Source organism: Eurypyga helias, unplaced genomic scaffold (genome assembly GCF_000690775.1).
Source record: "Eurypyga helias isolate BGI_N326 unplaced genomic scaffold, ASM69077v1 scaffold14814, whole genome shotgun sequence".
Classification (NCBI taxonomy): Eukaryota; Metazoa; Chordata; class Aves; order Eurypygiformes; family Eurypygidae; genus Eurypyga; species Eurypyga helias.
Genome location: NW_010244551.1, coordinates 42,583 through 67,764, shown reverse-complemented (window position 1 = coordinate 67,764; position 25,182 = coordinate 42,583). Strand labels below are relative to the sequence as shown.

Here is a 25,182-nt window from a genome sequence, read left to right as displayed (position 1 = left end):
CTGCTTAACCCTTGCAGCTTATCTCCCTTTTTACATCTTTTTTAAATGTTCACACTGCATAATTTGGCGTTAGGGAGGCAACATTATGAGCAAGAAGCCTGGTCTGCAACATACACCAATGTCGGTTTTCTTTTCCTTCTTGCAGGGGGAAGGTGTTCAGCAACTTCGAGAAGCTCTGAAGATTTTAGCTGAGAGAGTATTAATTCTTGAGCACATGATAGGAATTCATGGTAAGCGTCGCTAAGGACTTTTTTTAGATAACTGGGGGCTGTGTTCAGGCAGCTGCTTGGTGGTTAAACATCCTCCCAGTCTCCTAAACTCTCTGTTTGGTAAATATTTAAACTGAGTTTTCAAAACTAGGTACCCAACATTACTTAAAGGATGCTTAGAACTGTTGAGGACCTTGAGTTTCCACCAACTGCACTAGTTACTCTGGCTTTACAGTAGCAGGTGAAATGACCCCCACACTAATTTTTATTACAATTCAGAAAGCCAAGTCACGAGCAGCAGCTCAAGCCATGTGGCACAGATCATCTACCAGCTTCCCAGGGAGCTGCTTGTTAAAGTCTTTAGGCCAGATAATTTAATCCTGTTAATAGTGTCTTCCAAGTGACTTTAACACCACTGAGGCCCTTGCCTTGCATATTTTAGAGAGAAAGCCCAAACAGTGCTCCATGTTACCCTGAAAACCAGTGATCCCTGAATGTCTCGTGATTATAAGTTACATAAAACCCGGTTTTGCAATCAGATTTAAAGAAAGTTTCATGTGTTCTTTGTTCAGATAGATGTAAGTTTTCTATTGAGGCTGTTTGCCCTCACTGGTGCGGTGTGTGGCTTCATGCCTTAATGGGTGTTTTCTTCCCTTACACAGAGTGTGGGCTTGTGCAATTGCCCCAGCTCAGACTTCTCCCTTTAGGGTACCTGAGGATCAATTCTCTCACAGCTGCCAAAAGTTGCTGTGCCAATTTCTCCCCTTTCAGAAATACAGTAGAATCAAGATGTTGTCTAGATCTACTATCCCAGCCCGTGAGAAGCAAGCCTGTCCCTTGGCCCTGAGATGAGTGTTTTTTAACCAAGTCCGATAGCACTTTTCTTTATTTTCTCCTTGACACATGGCACCTCATTCCTGGCCTCACCTGTAAAGCAAGCTGCTCACACCTTCCTGCAGATTGACAGCCACTTTTATTATGAAGTGGCCTTTGGATATTGATCTAGCCTATAAAAATGCTAAATAGCTACAACGCCCAGCAGTTCCTAAGCAAGTGGCATTAAGTGCACCTATTTCTGTGCGGTAAGGCAGCATGCTCCAGAGCCCACTGGCTCCTCTGGAGCCAGTCCAGTGCTACAGCGAAAATGCCGCTGGGCGCTTCAAAGCTGGAACAGTGTCAGTTCATGGTGCTCTGATATATGGCTGAACTGGCTTGGGTCTCCGCACTGCTCGTCCGTGTTCAGCAGACCCGTGTCTTTTAGAGCCCCAAAGTACTATTTTCAGAAGCAATAGGCAGCAACAGCTTAAGCTTTTCGGGAAGTCATGAGTCACGGCCCCGTGATTTAACCACAGTTACCCTGACCCTACCTCTGCATTAGTCCTAGTTTGCTTCATATTTTCATTGGATTTGTATAGACCATGGGCACGAAGAGACAGTTTTATTCTTCTTTGCTTTGAGATGGTGGAGGTACCAGGAAGATGCCCCCTAGGTTACCTAGGCAGCAATCCATGCCCAGCTGGTATGTTGTCTGGGTAAGAGGAACCCAGCCCATAAGCATTTACAGGGCCCAGGGCCTGTCCCTCCAGTATCTTTTACCTTGCACTGTACTTGTATAAAGCAAATTGTCAGCTCTTCAGGAAGCTTGTATAGACACTGGGGCTTGGAATGGGGGATTCACACAACTTTGTCCCTGCAGAACCGCCTAGCTTATCTGTTTTATCCATTGTCTGTTTGGCAATGCAGCAGCAACAAGGCATGCACTGCTGTTATTTTGAAGTGGTCGTTTTGGCAAACCATCTTTACTGACAGAGAATAAATGTATTCTCTGTTATTGCTTGGGAGGTAGGCAAGTTATTTATACCCATGTATACTTCTATGCCAGTGTAACTGCATCAGCAAAAATGGATGGGATTTATTTGGACAGTATAGTTAAGGCCATATTTAAACACCTATATTGTATGACTATATAAATAGTTCCCTTTTTTACCCAGTAACTGTATAGATAACTACATTTTTACTCTGTGCTTTTGAGATAGTTCCATTCTTTAACTTAAGAAATATTTTAGGCCCTACAAAAATACTGTTTAAAAAGAACTTGGAAAGTAAGGCATTTTTCCCTTGTGCAATTATGTTCATCCCCTTATGTGTATATGGTTTAAAAAAAAAAAAAAACAAACAGAAAAAGACATAAAATAACAAAACAGAATATGCTTGAGCACAGACCTCCCTGCACTGAAAGGCACCACACAGGTTTAAATCACCCAGCACCAGCTATCTGGTCATGTTCCCACCGTAGGTGTTGAGGATTTTACCACAGGTCCTGGGCAGCCCGACTCAGCCCAGCCTTATAGACCCACGCAGAAATGCCAATCCCATGCTCTCATTTTCCCAAGAAACTTCACAATCAGCGTGGTTTCCAAAACCACGGCCGCCCAAGCAACAAGGCAAAACATACCAGCAAACAAACCTCTCCTCTGCCATGGGAGGGCGGTTTGGGATGATCCAGCCTAGCGAGCAGCCCAGCAGCGTTTACGTCCAGCGAACGCAGCTCAGATCCCCCGGCAGCCAAACGCTCGCTTGGAACAGCAGTGCTGCCTCACGGGACCAAACTGGGTGTCTGGCTTGTGAGGTTGGGCTCTTGGCAGGGAAACAAGTAAATGTCCATCTCTGAAGGCAAAACAAGAAGAAATTATGGCATTAAAAATGATGAGGCAGCATCAAATTATCAGCATCTGTTGCTGACTGCTGGTAAAACAGAAGATTGGCTGTGAATATTTAACTTCCTAGGGCAGGACACTCTAGAAGGAGGAGGTGTGTGTTACCGTGAGGCACACCGGGAGAATGGACAGCTAATATTTGTTCCCAGCTTTATTGCTAATTTGGCCGTAGCCTAGGGTAGATCAATCCTTCTGTTCAATCTTTTCAGTGCCTCAAAATGCCCTCCTGTACAAGCAGTGAGATGGCACTTAAACCCTCAGGAGCATCACTTCTCAGTGACCACTTGGCCTCATCCTTCAATAACAGGAATCTGTGGGCAGTGCTGAGTAGCAGCTGCAGCCCAAGCAAATTTAGAATCAATAAAAGAAGAACAGTGGAATTACACATGGGAAAAGGACCTGCTGGGCCACATGCAGTAGGAGTACCTACGTGCTGTGGTTTAGCCAAATTAACTCCATCCCAACAAAACCCAGCAAGCTACTCCAAAGGGTTTAGACAGAGAAGAGGGAAAAGACCTCATACAGGAGTAGTGTGATGGCAGCAAACATGTAAACACCACAGTTGCTTGCTGGATGGAAAGACAACAGGAGGGACCGCACTACTCCCAGGAGAGGTATCGTTCAGAAGGGCCCATTTACTCTGTCCTTAGCCTCCCCTTTTAAATAGCGCTCTCCCGTGACTTTCTTTCCTTACAGACTCTTTGTCTTCCATTGAGCCAGGCTCTGGACAAGATGTGATCCCGGGATCCCCTCTGCGAACCAGCATCAAGATCAAACGTGGAGGACCCCAGCAGCCGCAGGCCTACCAGATCCTCTCTTCGCTGCTGGATGACAGTGAAGCCAAAAGGAGAAGCAATCGGATGAAGTAGGAGCATCTGTGTGTTTTCCATGCCTTTCACCAGTTAAAGATACAGTATCCCAGTGTTTAATTGCAGAGTGCAAATGAAGTGGGTAGGAGGCTGCAGCATTGGCAGTTGGGTTTCCTTACCTGGCCAATACTACGCCCTTATTGCAGGGAATGTTTATCCGTAACTCAGAGAGTGTCTTATGAACATTTTTCTTCATTTTGTTGTTTTGCCTTCAGAATAAGGTGGCAGGTATCCTCAGAAGCTGTCTGCAGAAATGACACCTCCTGAGTGTTTACTCTTCCCTTTGTTTCCTCACTGCCCTTCCAAGTTGCTCAGTCAACGCACTGCTTAGCTGGCTGAGACGAGTCCCATCTCGACTCAAAGCCCAGCCTCAGCCTTGTCCATTGGTATAGTTGATGGCATCTGCTTTTATTTCACGTGGTGGTGTCGTGCTGCCTTCCAGGTGAAGATACCACTTTCATAGCTCGTTGAAGCATTCTCACCTGCTAGGATTTCTTTTAAGCAGAGAACAAATTGGAAAATTCAAAGAACATTTAAAACTGCTACTCTGAAAATTCAGGTTGCTCTCTGGAATTTAGCATTGAAATCTTGGGTTTTCATGTTCTTAATTGCACATAAGTGGTGTTATTTCTCTTCGTGGTTGGCTAAGCAAGGACATCTTCTTTGGTGATGTTCATGGCAACATTGACTTTCTATCTATCTTCAGTGAGGTTAGACTGTTCCTGTGAAAATTTAGAGCCGTTTGCATGAGATATGATGGAATTGTGCAAGAATTTTCCCATATTGTGTTCAGCTTGTGCATGCATCCAGAGATAATTAATTTAAGTAGCAGCAATAACTATTCATAGGAAAGGATATTTTGCAATAGTTTCTTAAACCAACATCACTAAGGAAAAATGTTTTCACGCTGTTTTATTTTTATCTTGTGAGTAAATCCTTGCTGTTTGAATCTGGAGACAGTGTAGTAGCAAACTGCAGCCTAAGGAATTAGTCTTGTCAGGAGCTTATCTTGCACTGGGAGTTAAATACAAAGTCATTTTGCTTTTTGCAGTAACTTGTTATTTTGGGGGAAGGCCCAGCTCCAGGGCTAAGAAGTTGAACCTGCCCTTCAGTGACAAGTGAATCACTGCACCTGCTCTGCAAAGCAAATGGGACAAGTTGATGTCATTCATGTAGACAGTGGGGTTTGTTAGAAAGGCTGAGACTAACCAACAGAACCAATGGTTTTGGGGTTTTATTTTCATTTCCCTCCCTCCCCCCTGTTCTGACAGTTTTCAAATTCAGCCCAGGACAGAAGTGAGCAAGTTGAGTTTGTGCTTGTCACTTTATGGCATAAAAGTCAGGTAAATTGGTCACGTTCTGTCTGGTTCCCAGTGCAAGATACAGCTCTCTGAAGAAGGCAAACTGTACTGCTACAGTATTCCTGGCAAAAGCCGTGGCGAAGACGACCAACAGCTCCATGGTCCATGCATTCAGCAGCGCTTGTCACCCTAAGTGATCTTCCTAAGGCAAAACCAGAAGCTTGTGGTACACTGGAAATGAGGCTTCAAATGAAGGTGCTCTGCCAGCCCAGCATTAGCCACACGTTAAATTAACCTTCCATACACATAGCAAGCATTGCAGACGTACAGAGACATCACAACATCCCAATTGTTCCTCTGAAAACCGTTACATTTTCAGAAACGAACAGGTTACAGGCTACTTCAGGATGACTGAATTCCCTGTAGGTGTCTTTATTTGGCCCTGTTCTTTAGAAATCCAACCATCCCTCTCAAAACAGGTGAAATGGTGAAAGCTGATGCTGAGCAAGTACCAGAAACTTGTCCTCATGCACCAGCTTGAACTGAATACTCAACACCCTTGGTCTAAGCTGGCTTGGAGGCTGCAGCAAGTGCATTTGCTTGCCCTGCGTTTGCATCCTCGCGCTGCTTGGGCTCCCGTCAGCGGTGTTGCCCGTTCTGCAGTCAGCCCGCGTAGTTCAGGTTGTACTTCCTTATGCTCAAGTTTGCCTTTGGACATTTTAAAGAAACAAGCCCAAAGCGCTACGGGAGTTTGGGGAGTGGAAGGCAAGGTGTCCCTGAGATTCCAACATTTGAAGTGAATGCGGAGTGTTGCCAAGAGCTGATGCTTCAGGCTCCAGCATTCCTTTCCCTGCCTGTACTCTGAATTACAGCTGGAGCGTGATATAGTCAAGAAAACATGTAAAACTGCCCAAGGCAAGTAGGTTACTGACCTCAAGCAGCCGTCCTCTATTCATAACCCTTTGGGGAGAATGAAATGAAGTCTCCTGAATGCATCTTAGTTTCAAATCCAGCGCTAACTCTTAATCCAGCGCTAACTCTAATGGCAGTACGTGTGTAAATGATGCTGAATTAAATCAGTGCCTAGAGAAGGCTGGCAACCAGCTCTCAGCCAAAAACCAGTCACAAATACTCAGCTCAGCTTTTCAACACTTAGCAAATGACTGAAGTGCCCTGTCCCTCCATTCTGATCTTTTCTGGGAATAAGCTTTCCATTTAAGAATTAAATGCACAAAAAAGACGTTTCCGATTTACAGGCTGATTACCTTGTGAGAACATAAAGTACTTGGTTACCTCTCAGATAGGGACTGTTTTGGTCTTGATCACATGGACCTTACAAGACAGAGCTGGTGGCTTCCGGGGGAGAAGCCCTTCCGCCGGCCAGCAGGTGTTGGAAGTCTCCACGTGCACGCTGGGCAGGTTAGTGCTAGCTGTACTCACTTGCCATGGTAAAAAAGTTTCCTCGTGGCTGTTTCGGGAACTAAACTAAACCAAAGCAATCTTTAAAAAGGGGAAGAGCAAAATTTGGTTTCACTGGTCCTGTAGCTACGGAGTGGAATTTGGAGAATAGGGAGTACAATAGGGCTGTTTTCACTTCCCTGACATTTTGGAGCCTTCACACTGAACTGAAAGAAAAATTTTTCTTCCTCCAAGTTTGCCTTCCTGAGCTCAAAGCTATTGCATTAGCCTGATGAGTACTCTCTTCACATCATTCATATTGACTAAGATTTTGAATTTTAAATTAGTTAAATTACTGACAAGATGAAAGGAAATTTAATGGAAGTTGTTTGCAATGAATCCTGCCAAGTCAATTGTCAAAAGGCTGGTTAGGTTTGGGTTGCAACCATTTTAATTATTGACTTTTCCAGATTTCTGTGTGAGCTATGTAATGTTTTTTACTCCCCACACTTCTTGCTTTATTTAGTTACATCTCTCTCTCATGTGGTACTGTATCTTTAATTTGGGTGACAGTAGGATTATACCAAATGGACTTTATCTCTCAGCTGGGGTTTCATTCCTCTCTACTTACACAAAGGCTGGACCACACTGTTGTGCAGTCCCAGTTTAATTATGTTTTAAAGGTGAACACAGCCCCACACGCTGACGTTAATGATATTCATGACTCAGCAAACCACTCCAACCACATTTTCCATCTTAGGCAGGCTACTAAGAGTCGTTTTAGCCAGGGCATGTAATGCATCTTGCCGTGTCTATGTAGCGTAGAAAGTGGATTTATTTTGAATGCGTGCTCATTTAGAAATATATTTTAATTGAAATGTTTAGTGCTTTATCGTATGTGCATACTGTGCAATACCATAGTGTGTTCTTTTCCTTTAATGTTTCTCTGAGCTCCAATGTGTTTTTGACTTGGATTGGTTCTTGTAGTAACGCGTTTTCCTTGCCTTGAGCTAACCAGAAGCAGCAGCAGTGCATTGCACAACCAAAAATCGTTGCAATTCATGCACTGTCATGTGCACCAGCAAGCTGGTACTCCTGTGAGGTGGAGAACGCTTCTCTCCAGAGTATCTAATTTGCACTTACTGTAAAGAATTGATAGCAACGCAGGGAACTAGGAACAAACTAGAGAGAAGAGCCCTCACCTGCTCCCACCAAACTCCACAGGAAATTTGCCATCAACTTCCCCAGGAAAGGCCATAAAATTCAGATCTTCAGCCTGCACAGACCGGTGCTGCTTTCAGTGGAGCAGAGCGCGTGGCTCGCAGGCGGCTTGCTGGGAGTTTGGCTCTGGGACTGGGGTTCAATCCCAGTCGGCAATGAACTATTTCAGGGTAGGAACCTGACCACTGTGACAAAGGCTTCTAAAAGACAATCAGCTCCTGGAATTACTTCTCCATAAAATTTGTTGGAAATCCATGCTCCTGCACGTTTACAGCCTCTGTCGTAGTCACGATTACATTCCATTCTGGTGTTTGGTGGTATAGGGGATAACGCTGCCCACCGTTTCTGTGACTGCGTTGAAACCAAGCAATTCAAAGGTGCTATAATTGTCCACAAAGCACATTCCCATCCACAGAAGGAAATGTTAGCTTTTTCACTAGTTATATTACACAGTATTTTTTTATTTATATCAGTGTGTTTTGTATGTGTGCAGATGGTCCCGGCTTCTCTCATTGTAATGAGCTTTACAACCGTTGGGTCTTTTATAGGGCAGCCTTACGTGGTATGTTGCGATCGTGTAATTCCTTAACTTAGAGCAAGATCAGGCCTTATCTGGCACAATGAACTCATTTATGGCAGGCTCTAATGTTTGTTGTAAACACAACCTGCTTGTTCCACCTCTTGCATGGTTACTTACCTGTTTTCATATCGCTATGTTATTGTTCAAAATATCTATTTCTCTTTATTTGCTATGGGGTTTGTTACTGTATATGGAATGTTTTGTATTCAGCATTTTCTTACAGAGCAGAGTGGGAACAGTATTCAAGAACCCACAAATACCAAAGACCTTTCATGTAATGCACTGAGAAATAAACATACTGTAAATGAGTGTGATGTCAGGTGGCCTCTGTTGACGAGGGTAGAGCAGGTTCAAGCAAACTGCATCCTGAATTTAGGGCAGCGGCTTTGTCCTTCCTGCCGTCTCAACTTTCTCGTTCTCTTAAAAAATGAGACTGTGCATCATCACCCTGCTTCTGGTCATCTTCTGTGGGGTTGGGGGGCAACAGGGGCCTACCTTAACTGAAGCCCAGGCTGACAGTTTCCCTGCCCACGATGGGATGGACTCTTCTGCAGCTACTGCCAGACCACCTTCGCACGCACGACTGCCACCTCGGCAGGTTGAGGTTTGTCTCTAGGACGCAGTTGCTACGCTGCATTCCCAGCCCCACTGACCAAGCAGAGGGGCATTGTCCTGCCTCCCGGCTGGGGCACTGAATTCCTAAAGCGCCCTCGGGGAGCCCGCAGGCAACGCCAAGGGTGAGCGTCTTGCTTTGTGCTGCGGCACTACCCGGGTAGGGCAGACTCTTCCTGCAGGGACACCCTCCCGTTCCTCTCTCTGCACAGACGTGGGGACGCAGCTGTCCCTCGGCACGAGGGCATGCTGAGGGCGGGCTGGCTGCAGCAGGCTGCGTGACGGGGCAGCAAGCCAGAGAGAAGGCTGCAGTGCTCAAGAGCGTAAATTAAAACTTCTTGTTATTTGCCACTTGCCTCACTTCCTCTTAAATTCCCTTACAGTTCAGGGAAGTGGTTAATCTGGGATGGCAACAGCTTCGCTGGCCCCCCTCTGCAGCCCCTGGTACCTCCTGGGAATCTGCCTCCTCCAGAAGCAGCTACAGTTGCCCACGTGCGCTTTCTCCGAATTTGCTGCTGGGTTTATGGAGACTCCCAGAAGTCACCACATCACGTGATAATTCCAACTGTGACAAGAGGATGGGATTAGGGACTGACTTTTTGGATTTTTAACCTCCCTACCATGAGAACCACTACCTATCTGCAAAAGGGGGTTTTACCCTGCGTGAGCCTTGGCTGCAGCAGAGAGCCTGAGCTGTTTCTGTCAGAGACCTGAGCTGTTTCTGTCAGAGATGTGACAGTTCTGGTTCCTGAACTTGTTTTCTGTGTCCCAACAAAAACAAGAGATATATAAACTGCAGCCAATTTTTTTTCCCTTACTCATCAGATCGCCCTGCAGATACGCAGATATCAATACCGTAGCAAAGGTTAAGTCTTGTAAATACTGGGAAAAGTCCACAGCATCAAGGCCTCTGCTTAGTACTGCATTTTGCATCACCAATGAGGACATGCTCAAGGTTACTTGATGCCAAACGTTCCCATGCAGCCCTTCCCTGGGTCTCTCAGGGTGTATTTATCTTGCTTTTTGTGTCCTAACACCTCCAACTCTGATATATTTATCCTTGCAAAAAGTCCTCTGAGGGAAGGCGGCTCTGTTAATCACTACTGTACAGATTGGGAGTAGCTGGATAAAAGGCTAAATTAATTTCTTGGGATGTTTGTGGCTGCACTGGTCTGCCAAGCACCAAATTATCATCAGGCCCATGTTGCTCTCTGGGCCATTATGGCCACTGATTGTAATCGCAGCGAGGGGAAACGGCGCTTTTCCTGACGCTTAACGCAGCACAAGCAGTATCAGTGGTGGAGTTGAACAGATTGAGCTTGTAGCAGGAGCTGATTAAAAAAATACATATATACACACACAAAACAAAACACAGTTACCCTGAATACACTGTGTTAACTCTTCATTAACCAGGTGCTGAGCAGCAAGTTGCTACGCTGCTTTTGAGAGACACGTATGAGTTAATGCCACAGCAAGACTGGCTCCGACAGCATTGTTCTCGACATTCAGGCGGTTGGAATTGCTCCCCACGTTTCCGCCTGTTGTACGTGACCAGGGAAGGGTTACCAGGAGTACCCCCATTCAGCCTGAATCAGCTTCTGTAACCCATGCACACGGGATGGGGAATTGGGGATGGGGAAAGCAGAGGCCCTGAGGGTGGGAACAAACCAATCCTGCGCTTCCCAAACAACTCTACGGCCGGAAAGGCGGCTGCTACGCTGTACAGAAAAAGTGAGCAGGGAGATTACATTACCCTGTTTATCATTGCTACTCCTATTAGGACAGCATGTTTACAGTTCACCAACACCAGCGACAAGTTGGTACAAAGGCAGGTAAGAAAATATTTGACTATGGCGGAATGAATTAAGGAAATAATTTGCTTAGCACCAAGGAGAGATTGATAGCCAAAGAGGCCTTAGTTATCCCTGAGATGCTTCATGAGAGGCAGAGACACAGCAGTGCCCATTGGACAAAGCCAACACTCTCACCCCCCCTTCCTTTTGTTTTTATCCACATGACAAACTGGATGGCACACGTCCTTCACAGCCTAGCAAGGGAAAAGTATATTAGCCACTACCTAGCAGATTAAAGAACAACAGTGCACTCTTTTAATGATGATGATAATTAACCATTGTAACAATCTACCAAAGAATGTGGTAGAGCTTTTACTACTAGAATTCTTCAAACTAAGAGAGCACATTCTCCTCCTAAATAAGAGTGTGTGTGCGCACACGGGTGTGGATGTGGATGTGTACAAGTACCAACTCAAAGAGTTCATTCAGGAGAGCCGTCCTGGACAATCAAAGTGGCAGAGTCAGCGATCATAAAGTTGCAGGTGACCATTCCTGCCCCTGCCTGTCGTGCATGCTACAGCTCAGCACTGGTAGTTCTGCTGCTATGCACCACCTATACAAATTCACTAGCGCGTGGAACACGAGCTCTGTAGCTCCATACCAAGCACATCTCTAGGAGACACCATCTCTGTGCAGCACCCGGAGAGGTCCAGGCTACAACAACTGACAACCCAGCCCCTGGGAGGGGGATGCCCAATATGGAAAACTTCTGACGTCAAAATTTTGGACTGAGACTGGCCGCGTTGCAGGGCAAGCCGGAGGTGCCCCGCTGATCATGGGTTCCTGTGGCAGAAGGGAAGGGCTGAGTCAGAGAGACTGGCCTGTGCGCAGCACTGGTATGCCCGTGGCAGCACTCGTGACTGTGCTGACGAAATCCTGGTTTATATATAACTGGATGGAGTTAATGTTCAGCCAGCACCCTTATTAAACAGCTAAACTTCAGATTTAGTTCAGCAAACATACTGACTGAGAGATCAGCAGCAGCCTACTCTTTACTCCTCAACCACAAAAACATCTTCAGAAATGGATGGAGCCTGGGTCTACCTGGTGACAGGAGGATGTGGTTTTCTTGGAGAGAAGATCGTAGAGCTCCTGTCTCAACAAGACTACATCAAAGAAGTCAGAGTGTTTGATTCAGTGGCAAGAAAAGAAGTAGAAAAATTCACCACAGGTAAGAAAAGGGCATCGTCTTCTATTTAGCAGCCATAACCCTCCCTTTCAAGGCAGCTGGTATTATGTTGGAGGTGCCACAGTGACAGGCATGGGGTGGGAACCTGGATTAATCAGACTGCATGAAGAATAAATTGCAGCTCCAAGGTATTTTTTTCAGCATAGGACTAAATCAAAGCAAAAAAGATGCATAGTGTGTAACCCCAGGAGATATACCACAGGGAGGATCTAAGTCCCTGCTCTGGGACCAGTTGTGGGGAGCAACTTGCACACCTAGTGCCTGCCATGGGAACTTGGCTAACCCGGTTGCTTCTGCTCAACCAGTCTAACAGCAAAGGGACAAAAAGACATGGTCCTGAACTGCTCCAACCAGTTATCAGTTCTGAGAAAAATAACCAACACCCCCCTCTTGACTATAATGGAATCAAGCTCGGCATCTGCTGCAGATATTGCAAAATAAACTACCAAAATAGCTGAGAGAAGCCTGTAGTAGCCTTACTGTGCTGTGCATAAAGCAGGAGGCGAGCCTGAGTAAACATGCTTATATTAATCCATTTGATCATATTCTGAGAGCTGCCTTCGGATGTTTCACCAGGGTTGATTACAGTGAGATATGTTGGGCAAAAGCAACTTGTTTTACTGGATTTGAGAGCACCCACCCCAGACAAGCCAATGCAGCTCACAGTGCTCTGCACTAATAGTGTGCTGGGACTCCCTCTAACTGCCCAAACCTTCAGCCTGCTTTGAACGAGAGAGGAAAAAAATTGTAAGGGAGATCCTAGCTAGTAGGAGATACCAATAAATAGGGGATACACATAAGGCAAGTTAAAAGACTCCCAGGGAAATATCACCAGAAATCCTCCATCAGCAGATGAACTCACCAGACTGGTTTCCCCAGGTTTCAGGTAGCCTTGAAATTGGCTTAAAAGCACCCATAACTGAAGATAAAAAAGTGCTTAAACTTTAAGGAGCTGCCATAATCCATACTCCAGGAGAGGACTGTGGCCTAACACCACAGCAAATCACAGGGAAATGAGGCAGAAAGCAGCCTTGAGGGGCCAACCCAACCCCCATCCCCCTGCCCCAAGGCAGAATCAGCTCAGCCACAACCTTCCCCACCTATGTTTTTCTATCCTGTCCCCAAGTCACCTCAGGCAGCCAGTTTCTGCACTGTCAGACTGTTACTGCTGGTAATCCAACAAGAATCTCATCCGCAATTTAAGTCCTTGATTTCTCATCTAACCTTACGGGCAGACTAGGTTAACACTGTCGTTCTTTACAACAATCTACGTGGCCTGAAAACCACCTCCCCTTTCCAATCCACGCTGTTTCCTCCTTTACCTAAACCAACTCTCCTCCGCAGCTCACGTTAGCGGTGTCTCTGGGCATTGCCCTCTCCTGGGAGAGGGGCACCGAGGTCAGGAGAAGGGCCAGCTGTGGCCTTCCCGGTGCTGAGTAAAGCTGATGGATTTATTTCTTCTGTCCTGCAACCTGTTCTCCGATTTGTACCTGACCACACAGTTACACCCTTTTCACAGCTGCAAGACTCTGCTGAGGGCCAATAGCTCCTGAGGTGTCCTGGCCCAGTTTAATTCTCTCACAAAGACCCCCTTCTCTGCTAAGCCAGCAACTTCCCTTTGTCCCTATTAAATTCCACTTTTTTTTGGTCAAAGTCCATTAGTTACATTCAGCTTGTACTCTAACCCTCCAACATACTCTGAGTCCCTCCCAGTCTGATGTTATCTGCTGATTCAATGAACAAATCTGCCAGATTCTTGATGAAAACAATAAAAAAAAAAAAAAAAACTGAATTGCAGCAACAAGCCCTGGAGAGCCCCAGGGCAGCCACCTACCACAGCTGGCAATTCCCTGGGAACTGCAACCCAGCCAGCTTTGTGCTCACCCTGACGTGTCTTGCTTAGGCCATGCTTTACCCCCTTGCTTCTGAGCATGACACAGAGTTTCCAAAGCCCTTCTAAAATCAAGATAGATGACATCGACCTGTTCCCCAATATCCGTGCAGCCTGTTAACTTGTCATAAGAACAAAGGAGATTTATCTGACTTGATTTGTTCTTGACAAATCCATGTCAGCTGCTTCTGTTATGCCACAGGTGCTCACACACATGTTTTTTGTGTGTGTTCTTGAATTTCCTGAGGTTGAAATCAAGCTGTTCTGTCATTTCCTGGCTCTTTTTTGCCTCCTTTCTAAGCACAGAGGAAGGAGGAAGAAGACTGCTGCAGTCTTCCAGTGCCTCCTCCAAAAGCTCTCCAAAGTAGCTGATAACGCACTAAAGCTGCAGCAACATCCATCACCTCTTTCATAGCCATGGATAGAGCTCAGCCGGCTGCATCAATCTGAAAATTTCTCTTGCCTTGTATCGTCCCTGGATTTGGCTGAGCTCTCCTCATTCTCTTCCCGTCTCAATTGCACCAGCTGCCTTAAGACAGGTGATGCGAAAGAAACTATTTACCACTTCAACCCTGCTGCTCCCAGCCCTCCCCTCACTGCTAAATAGCAGCAAAGTCCCCACCCGGTGGGTGCTGACACCCTGCTCCACGTTTCAGCACTGGCAGAGACCTCCCTCAGGAGCATCCTCCTCTGCGCTCTGGTCTTCCAGGCAAGTGCCCCCCTGCTACGGGGCAACGTCCCCTTGCTTTTTCTGCTCCATGCTCGCTGAATCAACTCTGTGCTTTAATATTAAATTATTTTAATATTAAAACTCCTCTGAGCTAGTCCACCAAATCTTGGTTTTGAGAATTAAGAAATCCATTCGACTCTTGTGTAAAACTTCTCCCTCTTCCTACCTCCCATGCTTCTGACACAGCCCTCGGCCAGCTGACCTACTAACTTGACTTCTGTCTCTCCTTTGAGTTCATGAGGAAAAACCCGGTTCTTTTATTCCCTTATCCTGGTAGTTGTTCACTGAGGGTTTCCATATGATAATGCTTCCACGGCCGGAGTCACAGACCTTTCCCTGGGTTGCTACCCTGGTCCCCAGCTGCATGGGGGCTTCCAGGAAGCCACCAGCCCGGGGCAGAGGAGACATCTCCTTCCCAAAGCAGTCCTGCGACTGCTACTGCTGCCTGCCTTATTACAAAGCCCCAAGGAGTACAGCCTCCTAACCCCAGCTTCTTCCCAGCCTATTCCCCACCACTGAAAAGGAGAAAAATCCCACTTAAATGTCACAACATTGTCTCAAAGCAAGAAAATGAGTAGTAGATGCCAACAGCAGCCATGTGTGGACAGCATCTCTGGGGGAAAGGAGACAGAGTAAAAAAATTCTGAATGGGTCAAAGGGAGGAATTTCCTATTAAACTTTTTAGCATCTTCCATCATTTCCCTTCCCATCTATAGTGTTTGCAATTTAGATAAAGCTCTGTGCAATGTCCCTTGAATTCACCTAGTGTTACTCCAAGTAAGCCCTAAAAATGTTCTGTCTTAAGGAAATTGTCCGGCACAGCTTCACTCATTCCCATATACCGGAGCAGCCCCGGACACAACTGCTCGGGGCCATCTCCCCATCTTGCTCAGCACGACGGCTGGATGCAGGCTAGAGATTCGCAACGACAGCCCCAGTTATTCTGACCCACAGCTGGTGCAAACTGGCAAAGTGCTGTGCTGAATTAAACCAGATCTGCATCTGGCTTCTTGGGGTGCAAAAATAGGGATGTATTTTCCCCGGTGTGATGTATTCCAACGGCGTAGCCGCTAGCATGTGCTTCAGCTTGCCCTGCAGAGAAGAAAGCGTTCCGAGCAGGATCCTGCAAGAAGGTGAGGATGCTGATTTGTACCTTTTTTCCCCTGCAACTGTAGTTACATTATTTTTCTCCAGCTACCACTCGTGTGACAGTGATGAAAGGAGACGTTCGAGACTACGATCTGCTCCTCACTGCCATGCAGGGAGTTCACGTGGTTATTCACACAGCTGCTATTGTGAACGAAAAAAACACCGTGCCCTTTTGGGAAATGAGATCTGTCAACGTTGGGGGTAAGCTCTTTAAACATACAGCCTTGAATTCTCAGCCTCGGTGTAGTTATACAAGAGGCTACGACAAACATATCCTCTTTGATGTCTTGTCCCCGAATGTCACGCACACCACCCTACTTCGAGATGAGAAAGGTGCCCGTGACCTTTCCCTTCTGGTGGGGAGGTTTCTACCTTTGCCCTTCTGTCCCTGCTCAGGGCAGGTCACGCTGCTCCTCTCCACTCCTATTGCTTCATCCTAGGAAGTCTAATCTGGACCCAGTTATTATTCAGTTATTCTGGTCAAGGGTATAACTTTTGCTACCAGTACTGAGGTGATTCAGAACGTACCCATAGTGGTAGGAAACTGTTTCCTATCTGACAAGGACAGCAATTAAAAGTTAACTCCTGTTCTAGGGAGCTTAAAGCTTTCACAGGGATGCCCAGAGACAAAAAAATCTACACTACATACCAGCACAAGACTATACCAGCTGAACTGCATCCATGCTATTAAGGGAATGATTAATTACAGTCAGAGTTCACAACTACTACATGTCTACAAGCCCCACAAAACTGAGAGCTCCACAGCATTTTGTTCTCTCACCAAGAACCGATTTCACATTAGGTACAAGATCTGCTTTACAGAATTTGTTCATAAATCTAGAATATAAGCATAGGCGATAAAAATAATGAAATCCCTATTACGGCAGCAATTCCAATGGCACCTCAGGCCGTTAGCTACTAAAATAGTTGTTAACCACGAGGAAGGAATTTTATATATAATTTATTTATATAGATCTCCAACTCCATTACTGCTTAGGGCTTCTACTATTTGCTGATGCATTCAAGGGCAAAACTTAAATTCCATCCTTCTTTTCATTGCTGTGGTTGTTTTCAAAACCAGACGCTTTTAAGAGCCTGTGTTGTGTATGTGTACTGAGAATATTCAGAGCCTGAGGGTTCCCGCTGCCTTTTAATGGCTTTGTGAGATCTTCCTCTTCATTGCCTGCTTGCTGTGAGCAAGGTACTTCAGGTTTTTAGAGGCAGCAGTGAAGATTGGGCAACTGCCCTATTCAGCAAGCCAAACCTCTGGCGGATATTTGCGACATTCCCAGAAAACCATGCCAGCCAAGTCCAGTGTGACTGGTGATCAAATGCCTCTTTGCAGAGCACACTTGGAGGTGTCTTAAGAGGAGCCTTATTTTCAGAGACAAACTGCTCTGCATTTCTGCCTTCCCTTGAATGGCTTCATGTAGTGCTCCCTAAAAGGAAGCTGCTGCCCTCAAAATTTTGAATTGAGCAATTAGTCTGAAGTTTTCTATTCAAATAATAGCAGGTGAAAGAATAAAAATGGACTGTATTTGATACCTGCTGCAGACTTCACGGAAAACAATAAGGTCAGGAGAGGTCAACTATATAATCCTCTAGCTGGCTCCTCTGTAACAGCCCACAGCAATTCATCCAATTACTGCCTTAAGCCCAACAATTTGTGGCTAAATTGGACTACGCCTCTTCAAAAGACTTTTTGCCTAGAATTAAGGACTGCAAGTTAATGGGCTATCTATCACGTCTTTCAGCAAGCCATAACAATGCTGAAGAGTATTAGTGTGGCTATAGTTAATTACCATTTCTGGCAAAAATTTACATTTCTGCTTTGATTCTTTCTTCTGTTTTGACCACTGTTTGCGGAATCCTGTTATAGTCTTGTTGACTAGATTGAAGAGCCCTCTTCTACAAGAATTATTTTTTCCATCTAGTCACTTAAAGACTTTTTAATCTGCTTTTTATTAAGCTGAATGGATTTTAACTTGCCTGTTTCCAGCGATGTTTCTCAACAGGGGTTCTCGGTTAACTTTACATATTGTGATAGGCTCATGGAGAAGTAAATTGATTCTTTTCCACCAGGTCTTCATATTGATTCATGCCCTCGGAAATTAGCCTATAATAAGAATTTCCGTGATAATTTCAGATTATGGCCTGAACAACAAAGAGAACAGGGAAATGGCAAGCCCTCCTACGCAAGATCTGCAGCAAGGCTCCAGGGCAGAGCCTGATTAGCCAGGTATAAATAGCATGGAGTTTCCGGAAAACAACCCTATGAACGGTTTCCTTTAAGATCTGCCTTATCAGATTTGAAGGCCCTCAGTAGTCATTTAGGTTCTCACAGAATCAACTCCAGCCCTCCGAGCATCCTCATGGCCTCCTCTAGACCCCGCTCCAACAGGTCCACGTCCTTCTGATGTCGGGAGCCCCAGAGCCAAATACAGTACTCCAGGTGGGGTCATCCATGCCTGTGCATATCTTGGGAACTTGATCTGTGGCCTTTCACCTTTTCAGCCATAAAAAGAAGATGGATCTGTTTCAAGTCAGAATCCCAAGCCTGGAAATCTTTTTGACTTCCATAACAGGAACCAAAGCAAGGTGCTTAATGTTTGTCCTTCCCAACTGGCCCCACAGGTACTGAAAATATGTTAAAGGCCTGCTGTGCCTTGAACGTCCCCTATGTTGTCCACACAAGCTCCATTGCTGCGGTGGGACCCAACACGTCGCATGAGCCCATGTTCAGGTAAGGCTAAGCAAATCCTCTCCATCACTCTGGATTTCCAGTTAAACAGCAATGAAACCGCAACCAGATGGAGATTTTTGCTGTGGCTACAAAGGAGAAGATATGTGTTCCCCTTCCTGTCTATTCCTCTTCTCTTTCTGGAAAATCCTTCTTTGCTGCTCTTCTCTCTCAGGAACCACACTTCTTCCCAACCTAAGCTTGACCAGTCACTGATTGAGTGTGTTGGTTGAGAGACGGATGACCCAACAGCACGTCCTGGCTCTCCCTTGTATAGCCCTGCTCCTCTAATCCCTAAACCCAGTTTCAGATAAGGTCTCAGATATGTAGGTTTGTGATACAGCCAAGCTGTATCCTGCTGTTGAGTTGGAGCGTTGGATCTGACCCTTCTATCCCTCAAAATCCTTTTTTCTGCCAATATGCTTACGAGGGCTAACTCCTGGACTTTATACTTTTGAGCATTATGCTCAACCCATCTTTTCTGTATGTGGCTCCTTTCAGACTGGCCCACAGACCCAGAAGCAGCAGAGCTTTCGAAAACCTGCTGTGGCAAAGTGCGACTTGGAGCAATACCAGGACAGTGGTCAAAATTATGATTTGGAGAGGGTTTTTTTTCTTATAAAGCTTTGATATCCAGAAGTGACTTTCACAGTCAGCTGACACTTCTGCTCAGGACTCAGCATCTGGATTATTTCGTATTTGTGGGGCAACAGTAGTTGCACCTTGAGAACAGGGCTGCTATTTCTGAAGACCCGACACTGAAGTTTTTGGTTACATTTGAAGTTAAGTAGACAGAGCTGTGGTCTTATATGTACCACCGTAAGGCTTCTTGCTGATTTCAAGCATGGTTGTAGCCATACAGACTGCTCAAACCGTGGAAACTTGTGTGCACGGGGAACTGGCTCAAAGTCAAGTTTTGTCTCTATAGGCAGCCAGTCTAGACCCAGCTGGCTTCAGCCATTTGGCTCTAGAAATTGGAGCCCAGCTAGAAAAGTCTGCTTAAGACCAAACTTAAAATGACCTACAAGTCTAAATTTCATACTCACAAGTAAGTTATGGCATAACTTAGTTCTGAAAGGTGTTTGAGCACCCCAATCTGTAGAATAAATGTCTGGCTTATGAAAAAAATCCATGAGAGCAACAAACCTCAATCCACTTGGGACCACGAGCACTAGAGGCTCTGTGTCACTGAAAATCTATGGAGTTCGGTCATTAGCATATCTAAATAATTTCTGAAAATGAACATAGGTACAGAAACATCCTTGTCAGTATTTTAGTCCTGTGGTTTAAGAGATAGATGTGGATAGATGACTTGAAAAATCTACCCCAAATCTTGCCTGAGAGGACAATCCTTTGGCTTGTAATGATGGCACCAACGGTGAAAGCAAAAACCCATCCGGACCGACACTCATGGAGATACACATGAACATCCTTCCCCACCACAAATGCAAACCAACCCACCACCTAGAGCCTCTAACTCATTTTGCAGAACATACTCAGGTTGTCCCGTGATGCTGGGAGAGCGTGGTCCTCATTTTCCAAAGTCTTGGATTTTAAACCACGGGAATTACATAATGCAAAATGAGGAAGGGTCAGAACCCCAGTAAAAACATTACACCACCTGTCTCAACAGGGAGCCCTGTGATGACTGGAAGGCAACGTGACATGGCTCTTTTCCAGGCTGAAAGCACAGGTGATGTGGCTTTCTCCTTCCTCATCTCCCCTGTGCCCACCCAATCAGTTCTGCTCTTCTCCCTCACAGTCCATGATCCTGCCTGCCTGCCTTTTTCTTTCTCTCTGTCCCCCTTCTCCATCATTCCTTGTATAATTTTATTTAACTCACTTTTACATGCTTAGGAATTGACACAGACAAAGCATGATTAGTCTCTGGACAGGGTGATGGGTGCAGGGATAATGCTCACACCTCAGCATCCGACAATAATAGAAAATGCCTCTGTCAGTCTCAATCCCCCTGAGACAGCCACCACTGAGATACCTTCTGACAATGCTGCTCCAGTCTTATTAGCGTTCGCTTATCTGTGATCGTTTTGAAAAGCAAAAGCATTATGCTGAGCTCTTTGTTAGTACCAGGCTTCAAAAGGGGGTGGGGGAAGGCAAACACGAGCAGAGCTCTGCAGCCCAGGAACAGCAGGCAGGTTTGCCCTTTTGTGAAGCTGCTGCCTTTTAAAACCTTCACAACGGAAAGGAAAAAAAAAAAAAAACCAACACCCACACCCACCCAGAAAAGCCCCCATAAAACCAAAAAATGGATTAAAAAAAAGAAAGCCATTAAAAACTAGAACTTCTAGATAACCCCCCTAATTGTCTTGGGCCTCTCCCAGGCTTGCAACAAGCCATGCACAGTCTATCTTTTGTCTTGCTTGTTTTCTGAGTTGTCTCTTGCTCATCACCCATAAACACAGGGAAGGGCAGGGGGGTTGGGATGAAAGCCCAGGGTGTGCAAGAAGGCTGCATTTCTGATGCTTCTGATTTATTTCTGTTGCCATAGCACAAGAAGGCCCAGATCTCAGCTGGGGTATCTGACACACAAGGTACTAGACTGCTAAACAGGCAAGAGAAAGGCGACAGCATTATCCACACTTTGCACGTGGAGGTCTGAGCACAGAAAGGAGCAAGCAAGTTGCCCAGGGTCAAACAGGGAGCCTGAGTCACAGCTTGCTCTCCCGAGGCCCAGTGTTTGACCAAAAGAGCTCTGCTGCGTGAACTCGTCACAGGCCACTCGACCCTTCCAAGAGGTGCATCCAAGCCCCATCTGCAACAGGAGCATGACAATTCTTCATTGCCCTGTGCGGGGGTACGCCGTGCCTGGCAGTCTGACGTTCGCCTAGGGTGAATTTTGCTAGGAGCACAAAATATAGAGTAAATCAATTTAAAAATGTGAAGACAGTCTCCTACAGCACATAGGGAGAGAGAGCCTATCCATGCTGGCCGTGGCAGGGGGAGCAAGTGGCCAAATGCTACTAATGGATGGTCCTTCCAAATGCTTCAAACAAGGTTTCTTCAGTCCCCAGCTCCTCCAGAGCCCACTGAATCCCGCAATGGACTAATGTTGATCTAGAACCACTGGGACAAAATCCCAGTGTCCTGTGAGGAACAGGGCTGCTTTGTTGGTCCTCCTTAGAATTATTTCAGGGTCTGTGAGGCTAGTTGCATGTTAGAACCCATGGACTTTCCTCTTTGAAGCTCTAAGTTAGGGGGCTGTGGGGCAAATTGACTTCCATAGTGACAACCAATTGTCCCCAGCATGGCTGTGAGCCCTGCTTGCCCTTAATCATGGGGCCACTTCCTTGCTCTTCCCGTCAAGCATAATTTTCTAGGGGAGATGGAGGAATAATCCCAGCACAAACCTGCTGATTGCCTGTCTTCCAGGAGATCACTAGCAGCTCTATCATGCCACCGGCAAGTATCTCCCAACCCTAATCAACTCTGTGAGAAAATTAAGCAGCAGATTCTCATTTTAGTTTACAGCTCATGAGAGGCTCTTCTCCACCTCTAATGAAAAAGTGAAGCAGGATTGCTCTCATTTTCCTGCCCTCCACCTTCTTGTGTTCTTTCCATCTCGTTCAGCAATCTTGTGAGTAGCTTAATATGGCAAATCTGCTGCCTTCTCATCTGCCTGCCAGAACGCTGCTTGCTTCAATCACACTACTAGACAAAACCAAATCCAACACTCTGAAACCAAACCACTACCCTCATGCAAAGCTGCCTCTGAGCATCCAGAACTGCCTCGTATTTCTTGAGACCTTTTTTCTCCCAAACTGCAGCAAGGATCTCCTATTCATAGCCAGTGGTAAGTCCTTGGAGAGCAGGGATTGCAGAGTAAGGCGTGCTGTGACAAACGTCCCCAAGCCCTGTGCTCTACTCCATGGTCACTAACTGTCTCACACAATCTATTTCAGAGGAAATGAGGACACCAAATACAGTGGGGAGGTGGAGCTGCCTTATGGGAAGACAAAGGCCATGTCAGAAAAACTTGTTTTGGAAGCCAACGGCAAAAAGGTACAAAGGTCCATGTTAGCACCCCTGATATTACAGCACAAGATGGGTGAAAGGAGAGACCCCACAGCTCATATCTAAGTGTGTGTCCAACAGCTGCCTGGACTTGATGCACAAACCACATTGCCCTAAGCTTACCAAAGCCTGATTCCCACATCATCGGGAAGCTGCCAACACTCTCATGATCACAGGGTGCTGCCCTTTGAGCCTGGGCTTGAACTCCACCAAGAGAAGGGTGACTTGGGAAGAGCTGTGTTAATTAGACCCTAAGAAAGCAGGTTCACCTGGTTCATACTGCATAAAGGTGTAATTTTCAGACATGCCTGGGTGATTTAAGAACTCTGTACCCAGAGTCAACCCCTTAAGTTATCAAGCTACTCTTTTTAGACTCCCAGTACGGTCAGCAGACAAATGAGTTCTAGAGGATGAAGCAGAATGTAAAAAAGAAATTTGTGTCCTAAATTACTGCCTGGAGCAACTCTCTCTCCTGGTTACAGTTTGAGGCCAGCCAGCTTAGCTGCCGCCCTCTGGTACCTGCTTTTGGTTGTTGCAAATGCTCATTTATACATCACAGCTGCAGAAGGGTTAATGCCACCAGCACCCTCCATCCAGCACCTCTCCGTGAGCACCTCATGGGTGCAGGTGTGCTATGGGGGCAGGGAGGGGGTATCAAACTGGACACTTCCTTGCATTTTTAGGGACTCAAACTAGACCCTAATTGTCCAGTACACCTCTGCAAATGTTGACTCTTCTAGACCAATATTCCCAGGTTTTGGGTTTATCCAGCAAACCTAACATCCCTGTGGAACATTTAATCTCTGAATCCACTGCTTGCTAACATCCCTTTCTGATTTTACAGCTGAGCAATGGTGGTAGACTCACAACCTGCGTTATCCGTCCAAACGCAGTGTATGGGGAGAAAGCAATGTTTCTTCAAGAGTTGTATTTGCTCGCCAAAGCCAAGAACGGTGTGATGGACTACCTGGAGCCTGAGAACACAGAGCGCGATAGCACGTATGTGGGTGAGTGAACGACTGATCTCTTTGCGTGCGGTGGTACCAGGCTGGTTTAGTTACAGGGGATTTTTACACTTCAGCTTAACGATAACTTTCCAAGACCAAGAGATGAGTATGGTGAACGGGCACAAATATTTCTGCAACCACAGAACTTAGACTGGCTAAAAGAAATTTTAAAACAGTTGTTTACATTCTACTCTTTTTCCTGGGGATGGTTTTCCTTTTTCTCTTCCCCTCAACACAGGGAAAATGTTGTTTAGAAGACTGGGGGGAAAAAAAAAACCCAAACAAAAAAACCTCAGTGGAAAAAGTGAGAGAGATCTCATCTCTCTTTTTCTAGGTAAACATTTCAAGGGATGTATTTGAGGGAAGAGCTATATTCAGACAGTTTTTAAAATGTTTTAGGTTTGAAAAGACTCTTAATTTCTTTTTCATTAGAAGAAATTGAACTAACACTATTTGTACAATACCTTGAAAAAAAGGCTGCACTACAGAACTGATCTTACTAAGCACAAGAAACTACTCAAAAACCTATAGAAACAGTTTGTTGTGGTGTTGAATGCATTTCAGGGGAGTATAACTCACCATTAAATCATGTGGGGTTGTAGTTATTTCTGCGCGGGTCACTTGGATGTCTTTTTCCAACCGTACAGATAACAGTAGTTTGAAAATGCTGTTAGAGAAGAATCAGGCCTAGATAAATCAAGTGACTTCTTCAAAGGCTCTCAGCAGAGCCAGGAATAAAACCCTCGAGCACTGCCTCCCATTCATCCTGCTCTCTCTACAAAACACTGCCCTTTCGCTTCACATGAACCAGTATCACAAGGCACATTAATTGTCCGGCTCAAAGGGGAGACCAAAGGTTTAAAGGATCTTGGAGGTCTGGATTAACTACTCAGTCTCTCTACAGCACAGCTGAGTGACACGATGAGTCGTTTCCCTACTTCACAGCACTGAACCTGGCAGATCCAATGTACTCATTCTACAGTAAACAGGAAAATTAAGCGCCTCCTGAATGCCTGTTTCTCTCCCCCTCTTACTTCCCCAGGGAACGTTGCATGGATGCATGTTCTTGCAGCAAGGAACTTGCAGCTGAAACCAGACTTACTCGCGGGACAGGTGTATTATTCCTACGATGACACTCCAACCAGAAAACCTTTTCTGGTAAGGCATCAGCTGTTTGCCTCTCTGGACCCCTCAATAAAGCTAGGCTCGCACATCCCTTACTGGAAGATATGGTTAATGATCCAAGTACACCGGATCATCAGGATCATCTTGTACCCTTTCCGGAAGCCAACGCCTTTCCTAAGCGTGCCTTTAGTGAACACCATAGTCACCACCTTCTCCTGTGAGACAGACAAAGCCGCCAGGCATTTTGGGTACAAACCCCTCTTCACCTGGAATGAGAGCAAGCACAGAACTACAGAGTGGTTAAAAGCAGCTGCAGGGAACCAGGAACCCTCCCAGCTTCATAAAAAGAAGAACTAAGAGGCATATTTGGGGTAAGAGAGCTTATCACACCAGCAAGTTTCATCTGAACTTCACAACATGCACAGATTTTTGGCAGAAACTTTGCAAACAATGAGAAATCCGGGGACAGGTAAAGAGCAGAAGACTTGGGCTGCAAACCCTTGCCATGCCCGTGAGGCAGCTATGTTAGGTGTCACATGAAACACCGCGTGCGTTTAAA

The 25,182-nt window shown here is 45.8% G+C and overlaps 2 protein-coding genes across 2 annotated transcripts in view; both read left to right on the top strand.

The window, feature by feature from the left end:
• Positions 1 to 3,795, top strand: part of LOC104508248 (collagen alpha-1(XXVI) chain-like) — a 43,477-nt gene extending 39,682 nt beyond the window's left edge. Inside the window, exons 11-12 of the mRNA XM_010149807.1 lie at positions 146 to 230; positions 3,623 to 3,795. Coding sequence (XP_010148109.1) covers positions 146 to 230; positions 3,623 to 3,795 — 258 coding nt within the window. The remainder of the gene's footprint in view (positions 1 to 145; positions 231 to 3,622) is intronic.
• A 7,946-nt stretch (positions 3,796 to 11,741) lies between these two features.
• HSD3B7 (hydroxy-delta-5-steroid dehydrogenase, 3 beta- and steroid delta-isomerase 7) lies at positions 11,742 to 24,980 on the top strand. The gene is made up of 6 exons (XM_010149806.1): positions 11,742 to 11,931; positions 15,765 to 15,920; positions 18,354 to 18,462; positions 22,380 to 22,479; positions 23,336 to 23,498; positions 24,541 to 24,980. The coding sequence occupies exons 1-6, from the start codon at positions 11,784 to 11,786 to the stop codon at positions 24,978 to 24,980; spliced, it is 1,116 nt and encodes a 371-aa protein (XP_010148108.1). The 5' UTR covers positions 11,742 to 11,783.
• Positions 24,981 to 25,182: the final 202 nt, after the last annotated feature.